Source organism: Heterocephalus glaber, unplaced genomic scaffold (genome assembly GCF_053883595.1).
Source record: "Heterocephalus glaber isolate CG9 unplaced genomic scaffold, H.glaber_assembly_v1.0 deba00001004, whole genome shotgun sequence".
In the NCBI taxonomy this organism is placed as follows: Eukaryota; Metazoa; Chordata; class Mammalia; order Rodentia; family Bathyergidae; genus Heterocephalus; species Heterocephalus glaber.
Window position 1 is genome coordinate 4,569,683 of NW_028258179.1, and position 20,281 is coordinate 4,589,963.

Genomic DNA, 20,281 nt, shown 5'->3' on the forward strand with positions numbered 1-20,281 from the left:
TGGGCTCCCAGAAAAGGGGCCGGGGCTGCCAGGCCAGGCAGAGGGGGCGTGGTGGGCTGGGCCAGCGCCCTGACCCTGAGTCGCGCTGCTGCTGCAGTCTGGGACCCACAGGGCGGCAGGACGAGGAAGGCGGCTGCAGAGGGGCTGTGTGATGAGGAGTACAGAAGCAGCCTGGGGCGGCTCCTCGGGCTCCCCACGCAGGCCACTCGCCACTGCAGGGCACTGAGAGACGCGGTCACATGCAGGACCCGGGTAACCTGTGGGCCAGGTGTGAGCTGTGCCAGGGAGGCAATCGCAGCTCTGTCATCTTTGCCAGCCACAGAGGAGCCGGGCATTGGGCAGGGCCGCCCCCGGCCTCCGGAGCTGTCCCCTGTGCCCGGCCAGCACCCTGAGCTCTCTCTCCCCCAGCAGGCACGGACGCCACAACAGGACACCTGGAAGGGCCATGCCTGCCACCCACGGTGACACCTGGCCAGCCAAAGGAGGCGCCCCAGGACCCAAGCAGCCGAGAGACCACCAGGTAGGGGTCCAGGTGACACGAGGCCTGGGGTCCCCCCCAGCGATACTGTTACACCCAGGACTCCAGGACCCCCTCGGACCTGGCCTTCACCCACAGAAGCCAAGGCGCTTTCCCTGGCACCTGGGATGCAGAGACAAAATTCCCAGGGGAAGCGGCCTTGAACTCACTATGGAGCCCAGGCTGGCCTCAAACTCATGGCGATCCTCCAGCCTCACCCTCTCGAGTGCTGGATCACAGGGGTGCGCCACTGGTATAGGAGAACTATAACTCCCAACCTGCTAGATGTCAAATGTCCCGAGTTCGTGTCCCCTGAAATTGAAGAATGAATTCCAAAGGCAAATGTGGTTAAGAGAAGGAAAGGTTTATTGGGGACTAGGAATGGGAACTAGGAATAGCTCCAGAGAGACAGGAGGAGTCCCCAGCGGATGGCCACCGAGGCCCTCTGTCAGGGGTAATTTATTCAGCGAAGTCACAGTGTGGGTACAACGTGGGTCAAACTAGTATCAACCAATAGGATTACAAGGACACCCGCTGAGCTAATATTGATCCAACAGGGAAGCAGGGCTCGTAGCAGGGGCATGCCTGAGTTTATCTGAGACTTAAAACAGGATCATTTGGGGAAGGAGTGGGTCCAGATGCCCTGGCTATCCGGTGCATGTCTGGACTCTGGAGCAGGTGGTACCAATCTCAACGAAATCTCAGCTTTCCAGGCCGGGGATTTAGCTCAGTGGTTTCACCACCTGCAATCGGAAGAACTGAGTTCGATCCCTGGTACAAAAAAAAAAAAAGAAAAAAGAAAAGAGAGCAGCTGTGTGCTGTGTCCAGTGCCCCCCCCCACGGCTTGCTGTGCCCTGTGTCTCTCAGGAAGGAACAGAAGAGGTCTGGGCAGGCACCACAAGGCCCCGGGCACTGCAGGTTGGGTACTTGGTCGGCTGAATGGTGGCCCTGCCCTGCCACTTGGTCTCCCCGTCACTCCTGCCGCCCTGTGACCCTCCTGTGGCCTGGGGAGGGTGTGGCCTCCTCAGGTAGTGCTCTCAAGCCCTGTCCCGGGCCAGGACAAGAAGCACACAACGTCAAAGCCCCCGTCCTGCCACAGACAGGAAGTGGATCTTTTGCAAGCACAGGTTGAACATCCTACTCAGGAAATCCAAGATCTGAAAACTGTTGAGCACTAACGGCAGCTGCAGTGGGAAATCCCACCCCAGGAAACTGTTTCACGAACAAGATTATGAAAAATCCCGAATTCAGTTAGTTGGCCTGTTAGTGAGCTCCTATAATCCCAGCACTTAGGGAGTCTGAGGCAGGAGGACCACAAGTTCAAGTCTTACCTGGGCAACTTAGACCCTGTCTCAAAAAGAATTTTTGTTGCAGAGCTGGGGTGCCGCTCTGTGGTAGAGAACCCCTGGGTCTGACTGGTGTCGCGTGCCTGCCTTCGTCCCTGTGTTCTCTCTCGCCACTGTCACACCCCCTCTCTGCCGCTTGCTGGGGCCGTCCCAGCCCAGCTGAGGTGTGTGGTGGAGGAGACAGCTGGTGCCCAGCTCAGGGAGCAGAGGCCTTCGGGCCCTTCGTGTCCCAGCTGTGCCTGCCACGCGCGCGCCCCAAGGCCCTGGGAGGCTGAAATCCCTCTGAGCACTTTATTGCCCTTCCTGAGACAATGTCCCCATTGAGCTGCCATCCTGCTGGCCCTGCACCGCAGATAAGTAGCCACTATCTTCAGGGCGCCTCCCAGTTTACACAGCACCCAGAGTCACCCTCTTTCCGGAGCCCAGCACTGCCGGGGCCACGTGGCCTGAGGTGGATACCTGGCCCAGAAGCGGCCCCATCCCACTGCCCCTGCAATTGGCTGGCATCGTTGCTCTAACGCTGCCTGCCAGGCCAGCCCCTTCCCCACCTGACCCAGCTCACCTTGTGCCCCTGACTGTGCCCTTCCTGGCAACAGAGGCCCCACTCCCTGTCACCTGGACCCTCCTGCCTCAGCCCCCTGAGCGGCCAGCCATGGGGAGCCATCTGAGGCCTCTGCCCTGACTCAGGATCCCGCCCAGGGCAGAGGGGAGCGCGTGTTTGAACAGTGACTTGGGCTTCTCCCAAGAAACACAGGGAGGGAGATTACTTTTAAGCATTTGGCTCCTGTGAGGGTAGAGCCTTGGTGAGTCCAAAGTATGATGGGAGGCCAGGCATGGTGGCACACACCTGTGATCCCATCACCCAGGAGGCTGAGACAGGAGGATCACTGCGAGTTCGAGGCCACCGTGGGCTACGTAGTGAGTTCAATGCCAACCCAGACCACATAACAAGGTCTTGTTTCAAAAAACACTTACATTAAAAATTTTGTTCAAGGAGGTGGGCCTGGTGACACACGCCTGTAATTCCCACACTTAGGAGGCTGAGGCAGGAGAATTGCCAAGAGTTTGAGGCCAGCCTGGGCCACACAGTGAGTTCAAGGCCAGCCTGAATTGCATACCAAGATCTTGTCTCAAAGAAAAAAAAAAGAATAGAAAAATACAAAAAAAATTTTTTTGAACCGAGTAATATAAGAAAGGAGAAAAAAAAAAAGAAAAAGAAAGGAATAACCTCACTTGACCTTACAGGAAGTTTCTTGTAGATGCAGGAAATGTCCATGGAGTGATCACTTGTCTCATTATTTTATAACTTGTTCACTGGTCATAGAGCCCCACCCTGAAAGACCAAAGAGCGAGAATTTGCTCTTGGTGACCTTGGATCCCAGCACTGCGTGCATTTCTCGGCACTCGCGTGTTGTATCAGTGAATAAAGAACAGCAGAACATAGGGTAACAGTGAGAGTGCACAGCCAGGTGACATCACCCACAGCCGGGCCAAATGACAGTGACAAGCCTAGGGATTCAGGAGGCTGGGACAAAGCACTGCAGACGGTTGGGGACCCGAAACTGCGCAGGTGAAAACACACAAACGTAAGAATACAGCATGGCAAATATTTGGGGATAATATTATGAATGGTATAAAAATAAATTATGCTGATCATGCTGGCACACACATGCAGTCCCAGCACTCAGGAGGCTGAGGCAGGAGGATCACCGTGAGTTTGATGCCAGCCTGCGCTACATAGTGAGTTCAGCGGCATCTTGAACTTCATGGCCAGATCCTATCTCCAAAAAAATTTTTTTTTCAAAATATTTTTAATTAATCAATTAAAAAGTAGAATCAAATCTTCTCCATCCTTTTGAACTTGATTCAAAGGCTTCTTGCCTAAAGCAGGGTCCTTTTATGCCTTTTCCTAACTTGATCCTGGAGACTTTTCAGTCGGTGTCAGTATGATTTTTCTAACTGTTGTTTTTGAGACAGCATCTCGCTATGAAGTTCAGGCTGGTAGTGAACTCACTATGTAGCCCAGGCTGGTCTCAGACTCCCAGCGATCCTCATGGCTCAGCCTCCCGAGTGCTGGGATTGCAGGCATGTGCCAGCCCATCCAGCTAACGCTCTAAGTTTGGCCCCTCAGTTTCTACACCTGGTGGACGAGGTTAACCCTGCCTGGAAGGCTTGGTCAAGAGTTCAGTGCTACTTCGGTGAGGCCTCCTGTGGCTGCTGCATCTCATAGCTCCTTTTGCTGCTGAAACGAACTCCCACGCATTTGAGGCCCGGACACCACGAATGCACGATGTCACCATTCCGTAGGGCAGAAACTCCCTCAGCTCCAGGCCGGGGCCAGAGTCAGGTGTGGGGACAGGACTCAAGCCAAGCTGGCTCCAGACTGGGGCCCTGCCTAACCCTCTGGGTCGTCGCTGTGCCCATGGGGCCAGTGCCACCTGAGGGTGACCCTGGCCACATCCCAAGCCCTGTGGGACAAAGTCCTCAGAAAGCCCTGGCGCTGGCACTGACCCGACATGAGAATTGGGCCTGCAGAAGCCCAGGGATGTTCAGTTGGCCCAGGCCCCTTTGTCCCCTCAGCCTGTGACCCCCTGCCCTGTTTGAGGGCTCAGGAGCCTCCTGTCTCACTGCCACCCAAGACTCAGCTCAGCGAGTGTAGGGAACAGGGAAAGGGGACTTTACTAGAACCTCTGCGGTGAGTCCTAGTCCCCTGCGAGCCACGACAGCACAAGGCGAATTGACTTTTATTATACAGGAAAGATAGGGGCCGGGGATTTAGCTCAGTGGTTATACCGCCTGTCTTGAAAGCGCAAGGACCCGAGTTCAATCTCCGGTCCTTGGTACCAAAAAAAAAAGAATATACAGGAACGATAGAAAAATGAGACTTGGAGAAGAAGCTGAGCTTTGGGCCTGATCAGTGCTGCTCTGGGCAGCAAAGAGGAAAGCTGCACCCTCCCCTCGGGCACCTTTTATTCAGTACATCTGGAGAAACAGATGTAACAAATGACTTGCTGAGAGTTCAGTACATCGGGACAAACAAGGTGTAACAATCCAAGAACAATGAGGAACTGAGGCGATGAAGATTTTGTTCCTCCCAGGATGTCTTCAACTGGTGTAATCTTGTCCTGGAGAATCACAGCATCACCAGGTCATTGTGGCCTCAGTTGTGACCGGGAGCGAGAATGGAATTATGTCTCGAAATGCCGTAGCTGGCCTGTAGGCAGGAGAGCTAGGCTTAACTAAATGATTGTTCCCTAAAATTATGTAGCATTGCTCCTGAGAGGCGAGGCCTCAGGACCCAAAGGTCCATCTGCAACCTTAAGCCTCCCAGTCAGTTTCCAGAGATTGGGACCTGTCCTTGGGACCTTGACTCTGCTGGGTGCACCGTCCTGCCCGTGCTATCTGAATGGTACATCCCTGAGATTCCAGCACTCAGGAGGCTGAGGCAGAAGGATGGCCATGAGTTTGAGGCCAGCCTGGGTTACACAGTGAGACCTTATCTTAAAATAGATCAAGTCAAGGGCCAGAGATTTAGCTCAGTGGTTCTACCTCCTGGCTCGCAAGTGGAAGGTCCTGAGTTCGATCCCCGGTACCAAAAAAAGAAAAACCAGATCAAATCAAATCAAAGTTAGTGCACCTCCAGGTGCTGTCCCCTTTGCTCCCCCTGAGATTGTGAGCTCTGCAGGGCTGGCTCCCTCCCTGCGAGTGCCCTGTGCCACCTGCCCAGCCATGGTGACTCTGTACTGCACGTGTTTCGTAGACTATTTCCCTTGGCCTTCGCCTGCAAGCCCCGGACGCCGTGCACTCTGGGGACCCTGGAGCCAAACCCCCCCAAGGTGAAGGCATCAGTGCCGGTGTCCAGTTCTCCTCCTGTGGCCCTCAGCAGCCCAGCCGCCCCGGCTCCACCTCGTCCTCCACCAGGGGCCTGCAGAGTAAGTCGGGCGTTTTATTCTGACCTTTAGACCAGGGCAACCTCTTTATTTATTTAAGTTTATTATTTATTTATTGGTGCTCTAAAACAAGTCTCACTATACAGCCCATCCTGGCCTTGAACTCACAGTGATCCTCCTGCCTCAGCCTCCTGAATGCACTGTGTGAGCCCACCAAGTGGGTGGCTGCCTTGCCCCAGGGACCTCTCCTTTGTTAATCTTCCCTGCTTGTGAAATCGCTCTTGGCCTCTGGCACCTCACTGCTGGTGAGGTAAGACCCTCCCCCCAGGCAGGACCCTCAGGGAAGAGCCCCCTCCCTCCTCCCCTCTCCCTGCTGCTCTAAGCTCGCCCTGAAGCCCAGGGCTGCCCAGCCCCTGTCCCTGTGGCCACTTGGTCACCGAGTCAGACAGAAGCAGGGGCCTCCCAGAAGGAAGGTGAGGGTGGGTGCAAGGGTCCCACACTGCCCCTCCACACACCTGTACTCTCAGCACTCGGGAGGCTGAGGCAGGACAATGCCATGGGTTCAAGGCCAGCTTAGACTGCACAGCGAGACCTTAGCACAAAAAACCAAAAAATAAATAAAATGAAAGCCGAGGTGGGGGGACAGTGTCAGGCAGCACACAACATGCCCACGCAGGATGTCCACACTCCTGCGATGTCCCTGCCCACCCAGCCCCACTCCCTCTGCAGGGCCCTGGGTATCTGGCCAGTTGGGGACCCGCCAGGCTGCAGATGCGGGGAAGCGGCCTTGGCAAAGCCACCCCGGCCCTGTTTCCCCGGAAACCACACGGTGAAGCCCGGCTGCAGTCAGGCCGCTTCCTCCCGGGCCCGGGCAGCACTGGCCGAGATGAAGGCCATCCGGCCTGCGTGACCCTCAGGGAAGCCCTCTGCATCCGTCCCTCCGTCACACTGAGCAGCTGAAAGGAGGGATTGTCTGGGACAGAGGGGCTCTGTGAAGCCCGCCCAGCACTGGCATCTCCTCTGCCTCTTCCTAGACGGCCAGTCCTGCCGGGAGTGAGAGGGGCTGCCATCCTGGGTGTCACCGTCACGTGGCCCAAGGACCAGCCAGCAGCCGCAGGTGGCAGACGTGAAGAGACAGGTGTCTGCAAGACGGCGTGTGGCACTCCAGCCAGGCACAGGGGCAGGACTGCCTCCCTGGGGCTGTCGGCTGCCACACCCTGGAAGGAGAGAGGCGGCCCTGGCCTCGGGGACCTTCTGGTCAGGAACAGCAGGCTGTGCATTTGGAGTCCTCGGCCTTCACAGGCACCTGGAGCAGACAGCTTGAGGCCAGACCACCAGCCCCTCCCGGGACCAGCAACAAGGGTGGACTCGTGGGAGCCAGCTGTCCTCACAGGGAAGCTGCTGGGGACCAGGATGCAAGGAAGGGAGCCTCGTTCGGGCCACCTGCCTCCACACCACACTGAGCATTTTCCTCTGCTCTCAGACTCTGGTAATGAATATGCTGTGTTCAGTATGTTCAAAGCAGCCCTGCACCTCTGCACACGTTTTTAAAGGCCTTAGAAAGTTGCCCAGTTTAATTAATGCTGTTTCCTACTCCCCATTAAGACCACAAACAGGGCCAGGGATTTAGCTCAGTGGTGCTGCTGCCAGCCTTGCAAGCACAGGGTCCCGAGTTCGATCTCCGGTACCAAAAAAAACCCCCACAAAATAAACCTCTCCTTTACGTTTTGAGTGTCAGGTATTCTGTCCCAGTGATGGGAAAGTGACTAATGCAGTGGGTCAGCAGAGGGGATGGGGCTTGGTGACTGGGTGTGCATCGGTGGCCAGAGTGCACCCAGGGGCCTCACCGTGTGTGGCATCGGTTGTCACCCGAGTGCTTTTTCTCCAGGGAGGTCTCGTCCTGCAGCAGGCCAGCTGGAGCTTGTCCACACAGTGGCCCCAGGGATCCTACCACAGGAAGACCAAGCCCAAGGCTGTCCAAGCCTCCATCGGCATCACATGCACTGTCCTGCCCCCAGGCTGAGGCCAGAGTCTGCACAGAAGGCCATGGTGGGGCTGTTCCTGCCACTGCTCCACGCTCACCTCACTGCAGTGGGGCCTCTTATTCCTGGGGGGCTGCTGTGTTGGGATGTGGAGACTCAGTCCCCCAGCCTCAAGCTGCTGCCCATCTTCCAGTGAGAATCCTGGCCTCTGGGGACAACCGCGGTCCAGGCCAGAGCTCAGGGCTCCAAGGAAGGACAGGCAGATTCCAGGGGAATCTTGCAGGATCAGGAAAAGCCGGGCCTGGAGAGACCTATCTGGTCACTCCACATGGGGTCAGGGCCTGGGGGGACTGCAGGTGAGGGTTCCCAGAGCAGGGGCCTAGAGACACTGTCCCCAGACAGCTCAGGGTGTAAGGGGCAGGGCCTTGGCCAGCGGACACCTGGCAGAGCGGGCCAGGGCAGGAGCTGGCACCTGAGCTGTGGGGTGGAGGCTGCAGCAAGCCCCGGAGCTGGACCCTGAGGGGTACGGAGAGCAAGGGGCCCCAGAGCCCCTGTGTCACCCAGGCAGGAGGCAGCAGTGTGCTGATGCCGGCCCCTGTGAGCTATGCTGGCATGCCTGCCATCTCAGCTCTTGGGAGGCTGAGCCAGGAGGATGGCCAGTTCAAGCCCAGCCTGGGCAACCTAGCAACTTAGGGAGACCCTGCCTCAAAATAAAAAATAATAGAAGGGTCTGGGGATGTAGCTTAGTGCAAAGGCTCTGGAATCAATCCCCAGGATCGGGGGGGGGGGAAAATGATCACTAAATTGTCAGAAGTTCTGTGAGCTTATTTTAAATATAGCCATTACCAAAACCTAATCTATAAACATACAATTCAATAAGTTCTATTAAAACAAATGGGTGATAAATACTGAAAGCTCATCTCCTAATTATTCTTTTACCCTTGTTTTGTTTTTTGTTTTGGGGGGTTTTTTGGTACTAGGGATCGAACTCAGGACCTTGCAGGTGGGGGCACCACTGAGCTACATCCCTAGCCCGTTTGTTGATTTCTCCATGGTGGCCATTCCTTCTGGAGCGCCGGCCCCTAATCCCTTCATTTCCTTCACTATTGCCTACCCTGGAAGCTGCCTTTGGCTATTATGCTTTATCTCTTGCACCTCTAGTCTTCCTGTCTCTCTCCCAGTTTGTTGAGGGGCGTCGCTCTGGTGGCCAGAGACTGGCTGCGGCAGGGCATGTACAGCATGCGGAAGGGCAAGTGACACGGGCGACAGCCTTCTTCCCAGAAGGCGGCCGATGCTGTTTACCGGCACGCTGCTGGCGGTGGGGCCGCGTAGAATAGAGATCAGAGCAGGGCAGCAAAATTTTCTGGGTGTAGTGGCGCATGCCTATAATCCCAGCACTCGGGAGGCTGAGGCAGGAGGATCACCTCAAGTTCAAAGGCCAGCCTGGACTACGTAGCAAGACCCTGTCTCAAAAAAAAAAGAAAGAACAGCAGAGCCAAAAGTGGTGTGAGCGGTGGCCTGGCACAGCCTCCGCCTGCTTCCCTCTCCACGTGCCTGGCAGCAGCTGGCTTGAGGGCTACACCTGCGAAAGCCAGCCTGAGCCTCCTCCTGGCGCAGCGAGGATGAAGTCTCCTCCGGGACTTGGGTGTTCCCTGGCATGCCGCCTGTGCTCACACTTCGGAGTCCCCAGGAGCCTCCCAGCAGCACACCTGCCGGGCCAGGGCATGCCCAGATCTGGGCTGCAGAGCAGCGGGGTGAGTCACCCTTGCCAGGAATGCAGGCTTTGGACTCTGCCCTGGGCTCTGGTTCTGGGCCTGGGGCCCTTGGACTCACAGGTCCCTGGGCAGTGCCCACACCTGGCCTGACCCAGCGGCAGCATCTCCAGGAGAGGAGCCGGGCAGGGCCCAGGCCCATCGGTCACTGATGCCCACTTCTGTGGGCTCCATGCTGCATCTTGTGAGCTATTAATGCTGCTTCCTGCTTCCTGATCATTTTTCTCCTGCTAAACAACCTGCAAGAGGCTTCGTTCATAATGTGAACCAAAATGGCAGTGCACTGGTAACTAGCAGGTTGTGAAACGCAGGGAGTCCCGGAAGTTTCTGTATAGTTTCTAGCCTTAGACTATGGGGCTTGTACCTCTAGGGTACCGAAGCAAGTAGAGAGGCTGCCGACTTTGACAGAACATCATTTGAAAGTTCTGATTATGTTTGGAATATTGAGTTTTTATTTTATTTTTTGTTTTGGGGGGGGTTTTTTGTACTTGGGATCAAACTTGGGACCTTGCACTTTCAAGGCAGGTGCTGGAACCACTGAGCTAAATCCCCAGCCCTTGAGCTTTTATTCCTGATTTTTTTCTAGTCTCTCTTAAAGGGAATAGAAGAGCAAGGCATGGTGTGGCACACACCTGTAATCCTAGCACTTGGGAGGCAGAGACAGGAGGATTGCTGTGAGTTCCAGGCCAGCCTGGGCTACGTATCGAGACTCTGTCTCAAAAAAAAAAAAAAGGAATAGAAGGAAGGACTGAAACAAAAATTAAGATTAAGGCCTTGGTGCTCCATAGCTACAAAACTAAAGCTTTCAGGTGAGGTTTTATAATGTTGTGGCTTCTGTATTTGTACTGGTATCAAAGCTTAATATTGCATTGAGATTTCTGGGATGCTTTATATTCCCAAAGAATTTCCTGTTTTAAAATAGTTCTTTGAGGGCTGTGCACTATCTGCACTATCTGCTTTTATCACCTAAATTTCTTTTCTCTAGATTTGGTGAAGGAAGATTATTAAAAGCAGTGTTGGCCAGGGATTTAGCTCAGTGGTGTCGCTGCCTGCCACACAAGCATAAGGACCCGAGTTCAATCCCTGATACAAAAAAAAAAAAAATACTGCCCAAAAGCAGTGTTTATTCACATGTAACAAAAAGGAATTGGACCCCAATACAGCAAGTGATATGAAAGTTTCTTTTAAAGTCTGCTTCTGTAGTTTCTCCATTTCAAGTACTCTTTTTAATTTATTTATTAATTTATTATTTATTTGTTTGTTTGTTTTTTGGGGTTTTTTTTTTTGGTACCAGTGATCAAACTTGGGTCCTTGCGCTTTCAAGGCAGGCAGCAGAACCACTGACCTAAATCCCCAGCCCTTTTTTGGGTTTTTGAGACAGGGTCTCACTATGTAGCACAGGCTGGTCTTGAACTCACAGTGATCCTCCTGCCTCAGGCTTCTGAGTGCTGAGATTACAGGTGTGTGCCACTACAGCTGAAAGTCCTCTTTAAAACAGAATTTAATGAACCTTAGGAACATTACTATAGGCTTTATTACATGGCAGAGATGAAGTAATTTTAGAAGGTGTACAACAGTATCACCTAAATTTGAATTATTAGAAAAGATTTGTATTCTTGCCATATCAAATCTATTTCTCACCTTCTCAAATAGTAATCCTAGGATTCTTCCCTGTAACAGAGCCCTTCTGGGCTAGGAATACTTCCTCACAGTGTAGCAGTGAGTGTCTCACACAACCTTGAGACATAAATAGTAAGTAATGGTATATGGAATATTACAATCTACTATCTCAAAACAAAATTGTTTATGGAGTTTCAAGCTTGGAGATTTGAGTATTACCTGTAGTGTTTTTTTGGAAAAAAAAAAATGCTGCCACTTAAAGTGGTTTTTCATTCCCATGTTTCTTTGTTGTTGTTGTTGTTGTTTTGGGTTTTTGTGTTGTTTTGTTTTGGCACCAGGGATCAAACTTGAGTCCTTGCACTTGCAAGGCAGGCAGTGGAACCACTGAGCTAAATCCCCCGCCCTGTTTTTTGTTTTTTTGAGACAGGGCCTCATATTAGGTTCAGGCTGACCTTGAACTCACTATGCAGCCGAGGTTGGCCTCAAACTGGTAGCAATACTCCTGCTTCAGCCTCCTAAGTACTGGGACCACAGGCATGGGCCACCACATCTGGCTTTATTCCCATGTTTCTATTTAAAAAGCTAATAAGCGACTTTGATTTAAAGGGGGGGGGGGCGAGCCGCAGGAAGAAGAGCAGAGGCCAAAGTTGCCCAGGCTCAAGGAGTGGCCCCAGCACCCTCCCTGGCCAAATAGTAGTGGTGCAGAGGCCTTGTCCTGGGCCAGGACGCCAGGTAGGGGCTGGCGTCAGGCAGCACCCTGCAGCCTGCGTGGGGTCCCTTCCCACCTGGGGCCGTGTGGCAAACGGTGTGTGTCCAGGACATGAGTCCTCAGGCATCAACCAGCACCTTGGGGACCCCAGGACCCTCTGTAGTAAGGTGACGCAGTGGTGGCCAGGTGGGCAAATCCAACAGACAAGCAGAGGAGGGGAGAAGAACTCTGACCCCATTCGTACCTGCTGCAGGGAGGCTGGGCCCATGAGGGAACCATGCCGAGCAGGCGACCCCGCTGGGCAGCCCGGTGACACCAGGGTCCTGGTGACCGCCTGTTTGTTCTTCTGGTGGCTGGGAGAGGGGAAGAATGGAGGGAGCGGCCTCTCTGCACACAGTGGCTTGGAGGAGCGAGGACTCACTCAGCCGGGAACTGAGCGGGCAGGGAGGGGATGGCAAGGGGCTTCCAGCAGCTGCCGAGGAACCGTGCTGCTGCAGAGGTGGGGAGGGGCAGGGGACACCGACACTGTGGGTCCATGGGGTCTGATGTGTCCAGCTGCAGGTGGCCAAGACTCCAGCTCTGGAGGAAGCAGGCAGTGACCGCGCAACCGCGATCCTGGTCCCTGTGGGGTCTCCCTTGCCATTGTTTCCACCAGCTCTGCCCTGTTTTGTTTCCTGGAGCCAAAAACTCCCTGCTTTTTTTTTTTTTTTTTTTTAATGATTCTTTGGTCAGGTGTCGCTGTTAGCAACCAGGGCTATAACTAAAGCAGTGACCTTGGTCATTTAGACGAGATTTTTGCTCAAGTTTCCCACGCTACATCCGGGGCTCCCAGTCTGGCTGACGCTCGGGGCCCTGCTGGTGGAGGCCACCTTCTCGTGAGGCGAGGACTGTAAGGTCACCGTCCCCCACAGCGGCTGCTGCAGGCCACCCCAGCTGGGCCAAGAAGTTCAGGGTCACGGCTGCGGTTCAGCCCCGCTCTGCAGCACTCAGTCTGCCCACGGTGAAATGTGCCACCGGGCTTCCCCCACGGGTTTGGCTTCGGAAAACGTTGACTGTGGGGCCCGGAGATGGCCCAGAGCCCTGCAGGGGGCTACACAGGCCTCACAGACCCCCACCTCCCCGGGCCGATTTGGGGGTGTCCAACATGGAGAAAAGGGGACAGCAGTAGCCAGCGACCGTGACCTGCAGCCCAGGCTCCGGGGCTCACTGAGCTGTCCCCACAGGACCTCCCGTCCATGGGGTTCTGCTGTCGCCCAAGAGGACCCAGCACTGGGTTTTCTTTCCTCTTTGGTTCAGTAGCCCCCATATCGCTGCCCCCTGCATGTTGAGGGCAGATCCTGGGTCCCTCTCCGGAATCCTGGGTCTGCGGGCCCTGAAATTTCCCCCAGCCCTTCTGCCCTCATCTCGACCCAGCGGTGCCCGAGCCTGGCAGTGTCCTTTCTGTCCCCAGGGCCCCTATTATCCTGCTGTCTGGTGGCAGTGGGGGAGACAGGAGAGGCCCAGGGCCCACTGTGGTGCTGAACGGTAACGGTGAATGGCAGAGAGGAAGCCCGGGTGGGGGAATTCGGGGCACTTCCCTGTCAGCTTCAAGAGGAAGGAGAGGTGGGGAGGAGCTGCCTCTCTGGTTCGGGACAGGCCCGAACAAGCCCCAGCGTGACCTGCGGCTTCTCCCTGGAAGTGGACAAGTTCAGCCCTCCAGGAAACAGGGCGCCCTCCACTCTCACTGTCCTTTTTTTTTTTTTTTTTTTGTGAGACAGGGTCTCACTATGTAACCCAGTTTGGCCTTGAACTCTCAGAGATCCTCCTGCTTCAGCTTCCTGAGTGCTGGGACTATAGGCAGGCACCACCTCCCCTGGCTTTTGCTGACCTTCTGGAAGCTTCCTTGTCAGGCAGGACGAGACTCAGAGTCTCACCCTCCCTCTCAGGGTGGGAAGGGCCAACACCAGGGACCTAGAATGCCTTCTCTAGAGGCCTGGCACCTCACTGCTTCCCTGACCCTAAGCCAGGCCTTGGCAGCTGCCTGTGTCCGAACACTTTCCTGTACTTGGTGTCACTCTGTGCCCTGCCAGCCACACACGTCCCTTCTCCTTTGCCACCTGCAGAGGAAAGGTGCAGACTGGTCACTCCCCTGGGGGCTGGCGGGTCCCCTGCCTCGTGTGCCCTGTGTGTGCCCTCCCTGCTCCTCCCTTCTCCAGCCCTGGGGGGCCTCTTCCAGCCCTCCTGCCTCTTGCTCTCTGGTCCTGATGTTCCTGTCACAGCACACACACATGCACGGAGGGGTCCTCAGCAGTGCACCGTGAGAGGGCACTGTGGGGACCTGGCACGCATTCAAACTCAGCCATGCACCCAGTCCCGGGGCAGGGCCCAGTGGCCCGGGGGTCTGCATTCCCAAGGAGCCAGAGGAGCACAGGGCCCTGCACACCAGGTCTTGTTCAGGGGCTCTGTCCCTGGCTCACCACTCTGCCTCACTCCCAGAGCCACCCCTGAGCCTCAATGCTGCCTTCTCCAATAGCCTAGCACTGGCCAGCTGTGGCAATGCAATCTCACCACTCGGGAGGCTGAAGCAGGAGGATCCCCACAACTTCAAGGCCAGCAGGGACCACAGCGTGAGTTCAAGGCCTGTATGAACTACATGGCAAGAACCTGTCTCAAAAACAACAAAAAAAGATTAGATCAGGGTAACCAGCATATCTATCACCTCAGACATATATGGACTTTTTGTGTGAGGAACAATCAAATCCTCTTTATGAGCCAGGCACTGTGGCATTGCTGGTAATCCCAGCCACTCAGGAGGCCGAGGCATGAAGATCATTAAGTTCTAGGCCAATCCAGACAACTTAGTAAGACGCCGTCTCAAAATAAAAAATGAGGGGCCAGGGATTTAGCTCAGTGGTTCCGCCAGCTGCCTCGCAAGCACAAGGTCCCAACTTCAATCCCCGGTACCAACTCCCCCCCCGAAAAAAAGGAATGGCTAAGGATGTGTAGCCTGGTACTAGAACACTTGCTTACCTAGCACATGCAAGGCACTGAGTTCAGTTCCCAGGACCACCATAAATATAAAATAAAATAAAATAATAAAATATCCTCTAATGACTGTTTGGAAATATTCAATTAATTGCTGTCAACCATAGTTACTCTCTAGAACACTAGAGGTTTTTCCTCCTGCCCAGCTGCCCCCCTTCCCCATTAAAAATTACCCTCTTCCCACCCCTCCCTTCCCTTTAAAAGTTTTATTGGGATGTAACTGACGGTGATCCGCAGCACACATATAAAGTACACAATGTGACAAATCTTGATCTACGCAAACAGCCCTGAGAACAACGCCACAGTAAACGCAGGGAACCAACGTCACCCCACAAATGCCTTGAGCCCTTTGGAACCCCTTTCTTCCGCCTCACCCCACCCCTAGGCAATTCCTCTTTCTGTCCTTGTGGACTTATTTGCATTTTCTGGAGTTCTGTACATAGAATCACATGGCAGGTACTCTTTTTCACCTGGCTTCTTTCATTCAGGATAATCATGTTGCAATTCATTCCTGGTGTAGTGTGTGTGTCCATAACTTATTCCTTTTTATTATCCAGTAACCCTGATCCCGAAGTGGCTACACAGTCCTGTGTCTCTCAAGGACAGCCATACATTCCAAGAAAGGCAATTAGGCAATTTTTGTCCTTGTGCAAATATCATAGAATGTGCTTACATAAACTAAGATGCTTAGCTATGACCAGGAGTCAGGCATGTTGGCATGCGCCTGTAACTCCAGCACTCTGGGAGGCAGAGGCAGGAAGACTGCAAGTTAGATCCCAGCCTGGGCAACTTAGCGACTTAGCCAACGACTAATGATGTTAAGGATCTTGCCATGTGACTATTTGCCCTCTCTGTGTGTCCCTTTGATAAGGGGTCCACTCATATCTTTTTGCTGTTTTTCCCTGTGGGTTGTTTTCTTATTATCACATTGGAGAATTCTGTATTCTTGACACCCGTCCTATATCAGACGCATGCTTCATAAGTCCTTTCTCCAAGCTGTAGCCTGTCCTTTCATTGCTCTTTCTCAAATGTCCTTTACAGAGCAGAGATTCTTAATTTTTTTTTTTTTTTTTTTTTTGGTACCGGGGATCAAACTCGGATCTTTGCATTTGTGTAGCAGGCAGCAAAACCACTGAGCCAAATCCCTGGCCCAACATTCTTAATTTTGATGAGGTCCAATTATCCATTTTTTCTTGATGAATCATGCTTTTGGTGCTGTATCTAAGAGATGTTCGTTTCCCTCCCAGCACCTGGCCCCAGGCCTGCACACCCTTGTTGCTCAATCCGTGCTTGGAATGGGCAGATCGAGGGAGGAGGGAGAGCAAGGCAGGCTCTGGCTCTAGATGGGGGGCCCAGAGGTTCTGGGAATGCACCCTGGAGTGGGGTTCAGAGGCCCTGGGAGAAGGAAACTAATGGGACCTGAGATTTCACAGAAGGAAGTTGTTCGGGGCAGGGGGCAGCATCAGGAAGGAGCCTGGGACTGAGTCAGGGGCAACTTTGGGGCTCACATGCTGTGATCTCCCATTAGGTAAAAAGGGCATCTCTGGCCAGGTGTACTGGTGGACGCCTGTAATCCTAGCACTGGAGAGGCTGAGGCAGGAGGATTGCTGCTAGTTCGAGGCCAGCCTGAACTACAAAGTAAGTCCAAGGCCAGCCTGGATGACATGGCGAGAACTTGTCCGTGCCGCCCCCCCCCAATGGCATTCCTCTCCTTTCTTTCTTCCTCCTCCCCTCACGTCTTTGCTTCTTTCTTTCTCCCTCCTCTGTTTCTTTCTCCCTGTGTGTGTGTTGGCTCTGCCTGTACTCTAGGAACCCTTTTTTATTTCTTTTGTTCTCTCCTGGGTCCTCCTGGGCTTTCTCTCTAGGGGATTCTACAAGTACCAAAGACACCAGGCTTGCTCTTTTCTCTCCCGCTGCTGCCAGTCTTCCCCTCGGTCACGATGCTGTGTCTTAACCCTGTGGCCTTCACGTGCTCTGGCCACCGTAGTATTCCCTGGAGGGCCAGTCATGATGGGGAAGGGCAGACAGGGGCCTGCTGGAAGAGAAATCTCAAACCTGCCAAGGCACCGAGGCCCAGGAGGGCTCGTCCTTCCCACAGCCTTTGCTGTCCCCAAGCCTGTGCAGAGGTGGCTGGCAGAAGGTGTCTCTGTCCCTCCCATGGAAACAAACAGCAGTAACATCATCAGTCCGGAATCTTTAGTCGTAAGGTGACAAAAACCACAAGTGAAGAATCCCAGGGTCTGAAACCAAAGCCGGTGACTGACGATGGTGGCTGTGCTCAGGGTGCATACTAATTTCCTGGTGCTGCCGTAGCCCATTGCCACCAAGTGGCTTAAAGCCGCACACACTTGTCAGCTCACTGTGTCTGAGGGCCAGGAGTCCAGGCTGCCCCAAGTGAGCTCTGGATTTAGGTCAAAGTCCAAGCTTTGGCCAGGCCGCTGCTCCAGGCTCCCAGGAAGCCGGCAGATCCTGAGGTGGCAGGGCTGGGGCTCCGAAGGTGCTGGGGGCCACCCTGAATCCCCAAGGCAGCTCTCCAGCCCACATGCAGGTCCCTGCGCATCAGCCCCAGGAAAGTTGGCCAAAGCCTCCTTCTGCCCCAGTCCCCTGAGCTTCCTTCTGCTGCCTCTCTCCTGCTTCCATTTGGAAACATCCACATTTACAGATTCAGGGATTAGATTGGCCCCAGTAATTCAGGCTTCCCTGCTTCCAGGTCTGCAACCTCGATTACAGCCCAGGTCCTTCCCCTTGTGAGCTATGCCAGCCACACTTTCCCGGATGGGGTGTGAACATCTGTGAGGAAGGTACATTCATTTTGCTTTTTTGTTGTTGGTTTTTCTGTGTCAAGGTCTTGCTATGTAGCCCAGACTGGCCTTGAAATCTCTGAGATCCTCCTGCCTCAGCCTCCTGAGGTATGCAATGACATGCCTGGCTAAAAAGGGGCATTTCTTTGTCACCACAGGGCCCCTGTGCTTCAGGCACAAGACTCCAGCCCTGCGCTCACTCCTGGTCCCCATTTGGCTCTGCAGGTTGCTTCATCTGTGTCCCCTGCCCCACAGTAAGGAACTTAAGCATGAGTCACTTCCCAGCATGCTCAGTCACACTCTCAAAACCCAGTTCCCACTCTGGAGCCCCCAGGAAGAGCCCTGGCTGCTGGGCCGGAGGGGTGGAGGTGCAGGGACTGGCCCAGCCTGGTGAGAGGCCACCCTCAAGGGCAGAGGAACAAGGTCTGCTCCTAAAAGCAGGGAGGCCCCTAGGTGCAAAGCCCAGAGTTGGGGCCCAGCTCAGTCCCTGTCTGGGGCCCCTTCTCCACCTCCTCACTGTAACCCCAGGAGGTGCTATCATTAACTCCAAATGGGGAGCGGGGCATGGTGCCACACAACTGTGACCCCAGCACTTGACTACATACTGAGTTCAAAGCTAGCCTGAACTACAAAGCATGACTTTGCATCAAAAATTTTAAAAATTTTTTAAAAATTGAAATGGGGTCCCAGCTCCACCACGGAGCCTGTTTCTGGTCTGCAAAATGGGAATCCTAATACTCTCCAGAACACCCCCTCCAGGGAGCCAGCCCTGGGCCACAGTGCCCCTGCAGAGCAGGTCTGCAGGCCCCTCCGTTGCAGGGCTGCCCAGCCCATAATGCACCTGGCCGGCCGGCCCTGAAAAGGCAGCCATTCAGCGCTGGTTTGGACCAGGGCCGGGTGGCGAGAGACAGGAGGCCTGTGCCCGGAGAGAAGGGAGCCTGGCGTGGCCTGGGCACTGCAGCCGGAGGGGGCTGGCGGCCGGAGGGAGGCGCCAGGAGCGAAGACTGAGCTAGTGTTTGAGCTGAGGGGCTGAAAGGCGGCTGTGTGTCCCCCGCTGGCCCCCGGCGGGCAGAGCTGTGAGTCACCAGGCCGAGGGGGGCGCAGCCTGGGCACAGCTGTGCAGGACCAGGCCCCTGGCCGCCCTGGCCTGAATGTGCCAGTGTGAGTCTGGACTGCGGCCTGGGGGTGGGGCTGCAGACAGCGTCTGTCTTGGGGTGGGGACACCCTGTCTGCTCTGGCTGTGGCCGGCAAACCTGGCCTTCAGCCCTCCCCACCCTTCCTCCCTCCCAGGCATTGCCCACCAGGAAGACAGAGGGGCACCCTGATGTCTGTACCCACTGTGCTGGCAAAGGTGGCAGCGAACGGTGCAGAAGCACCTACTCCAAGGGAAGGGCAGTTAGGGTGGGTTTTGAAGGGCAAGCAGGAGTTCACCCAGTTCAGAAGGGCACAGTGCGTTTGAACAGAAGGAGGCCGGGGTCTGGTGAGAGGAGGCCAGGGCTGCAGGGGCAGATATGGCTGTTAGGGTGCATGGACAATGCCCAGAGGGTCCCCGGAGGACAGACACAATCAAAAGAAGCTGCTCAGCCCACACTAGGGAGGCTGAGGCAGGAGGATGGGTGAGAGTTCCAGCCTGGCTACATAGTGAGTTCAGGGCTAACCCTGTCTCATAGCCCTGTTAAAACCTTGTGTCAAAAAACCAAAACAAAAACAAAAACCTGTCAACCAAAAGAGGCTGCTCAGGAATGCAGCAGGGACCAGCCTGGTCCTGAGCCTGTTCCCAAGAGCTTGCCAGACAGGGTTTCACAGGTAGCAGAGGAGCTGGCTGAGGAAGGTCTCTCTCACCCAGGAGAGGCCATGGCATGGGTGTGGATGTGGACACAGGGTGCATATGTGTGTGTGAGACAAGTGTGCAGGTGTCTCAGGGCGCATGCATATGCACGTGTGTATATCTCCGAATGTGCTTACTTCTCTGTGCATCTGTGTCAACAACCTACACATGTGTGCAGCCTGTGTCCCTCCGCACGGGTGTGTCCCGGGTGCGTGTGCTCATGTGTCTGAGCCTGCGTGGCTCTGCGTGGCTCTGTGTGTGCTGTGTGCTGGGTGTGCTGGGTGTGCACGCTTGCGTGTGTGGCCTAGAGCGCATCCATGTGCACCCGCCGAGAGCCTGGTGTGCTGCCCGGGACACAGGCTGTCTTGGGGAGCACCAGTCTGCCCTCAGCTCTTTCCTGGCCTCCCTGCCCCTGGGTCCTGGGCCTCTTTGAACCCTGGCTTCCTTCTGGCTGCCCAGCTCAGCCTCCACAGAGCCTTGTGTGTCCTCGGCTGTCCCTCAACCAGCTGGCGGCTGCTGGGCTCAGGAAAGGGGCCAGAGAACTGCGAGTGGACCTCAGCCAGCCCTCCTGACCTTCCTGCGTGCAGCTCAGCTCTTGCAATCTGGGATTCTCTCTGCCCAGTCTTCCCCAGTGAGGGGACTTTCCGGATGTGGACGAAGCCATTGCCTGCGCTGAAGACGCCGCCTCCTCCCGCTCTCCACACTCGCCTGCCTCCCGCTGCCTCCACTGCTCCTTGCCCGCCTCTTCCTCCTCTTCCCAGCCCTGGGAGGGAGAACCCAGCCCACTCATTC

At 55.0% G+C, this 20,281-nt stretch overlaps 1 protein-coding gene across 10 annotated transcripts in view; it reads left to right on the forward strand.

Annotated features, from left to right (window-relative positions):
* Positions 1-7,480, forward strand: part of Armc9 (armadillo repeat containing 9) — a 102,766-nt gene extending 95,286 nt beyond the window's left edge. For 8 of the 10 annotated variants that reach the window (XM_087209388.1, XM_087209390.1, XM_021246974.2 and 5 more), the window contains 3 exons: positions 409-520; positions 5,624-5,795; positions 6,788-7,480. In XM_087209388.1, the coding sequence (XP_087065514.1) occupies positions 409-520; positions 5,624-5,795; positions 6,788-6,883 (380 nt within the window). In that variant the 3' untranslated portion in view covers positions 6,884-7,480. The remainder of the gene's footprint in view (positions 1-408; positions 521-5,623; positions 5,796-6,787) is intronic. The other 2 variants (XM_087209389.1, XM_087209392.1) reach the window with 1 other exon arrangement.
* The last annotated feature ends 12,801 nt before the right edge of the window (positions 7,481-20,281 follow it).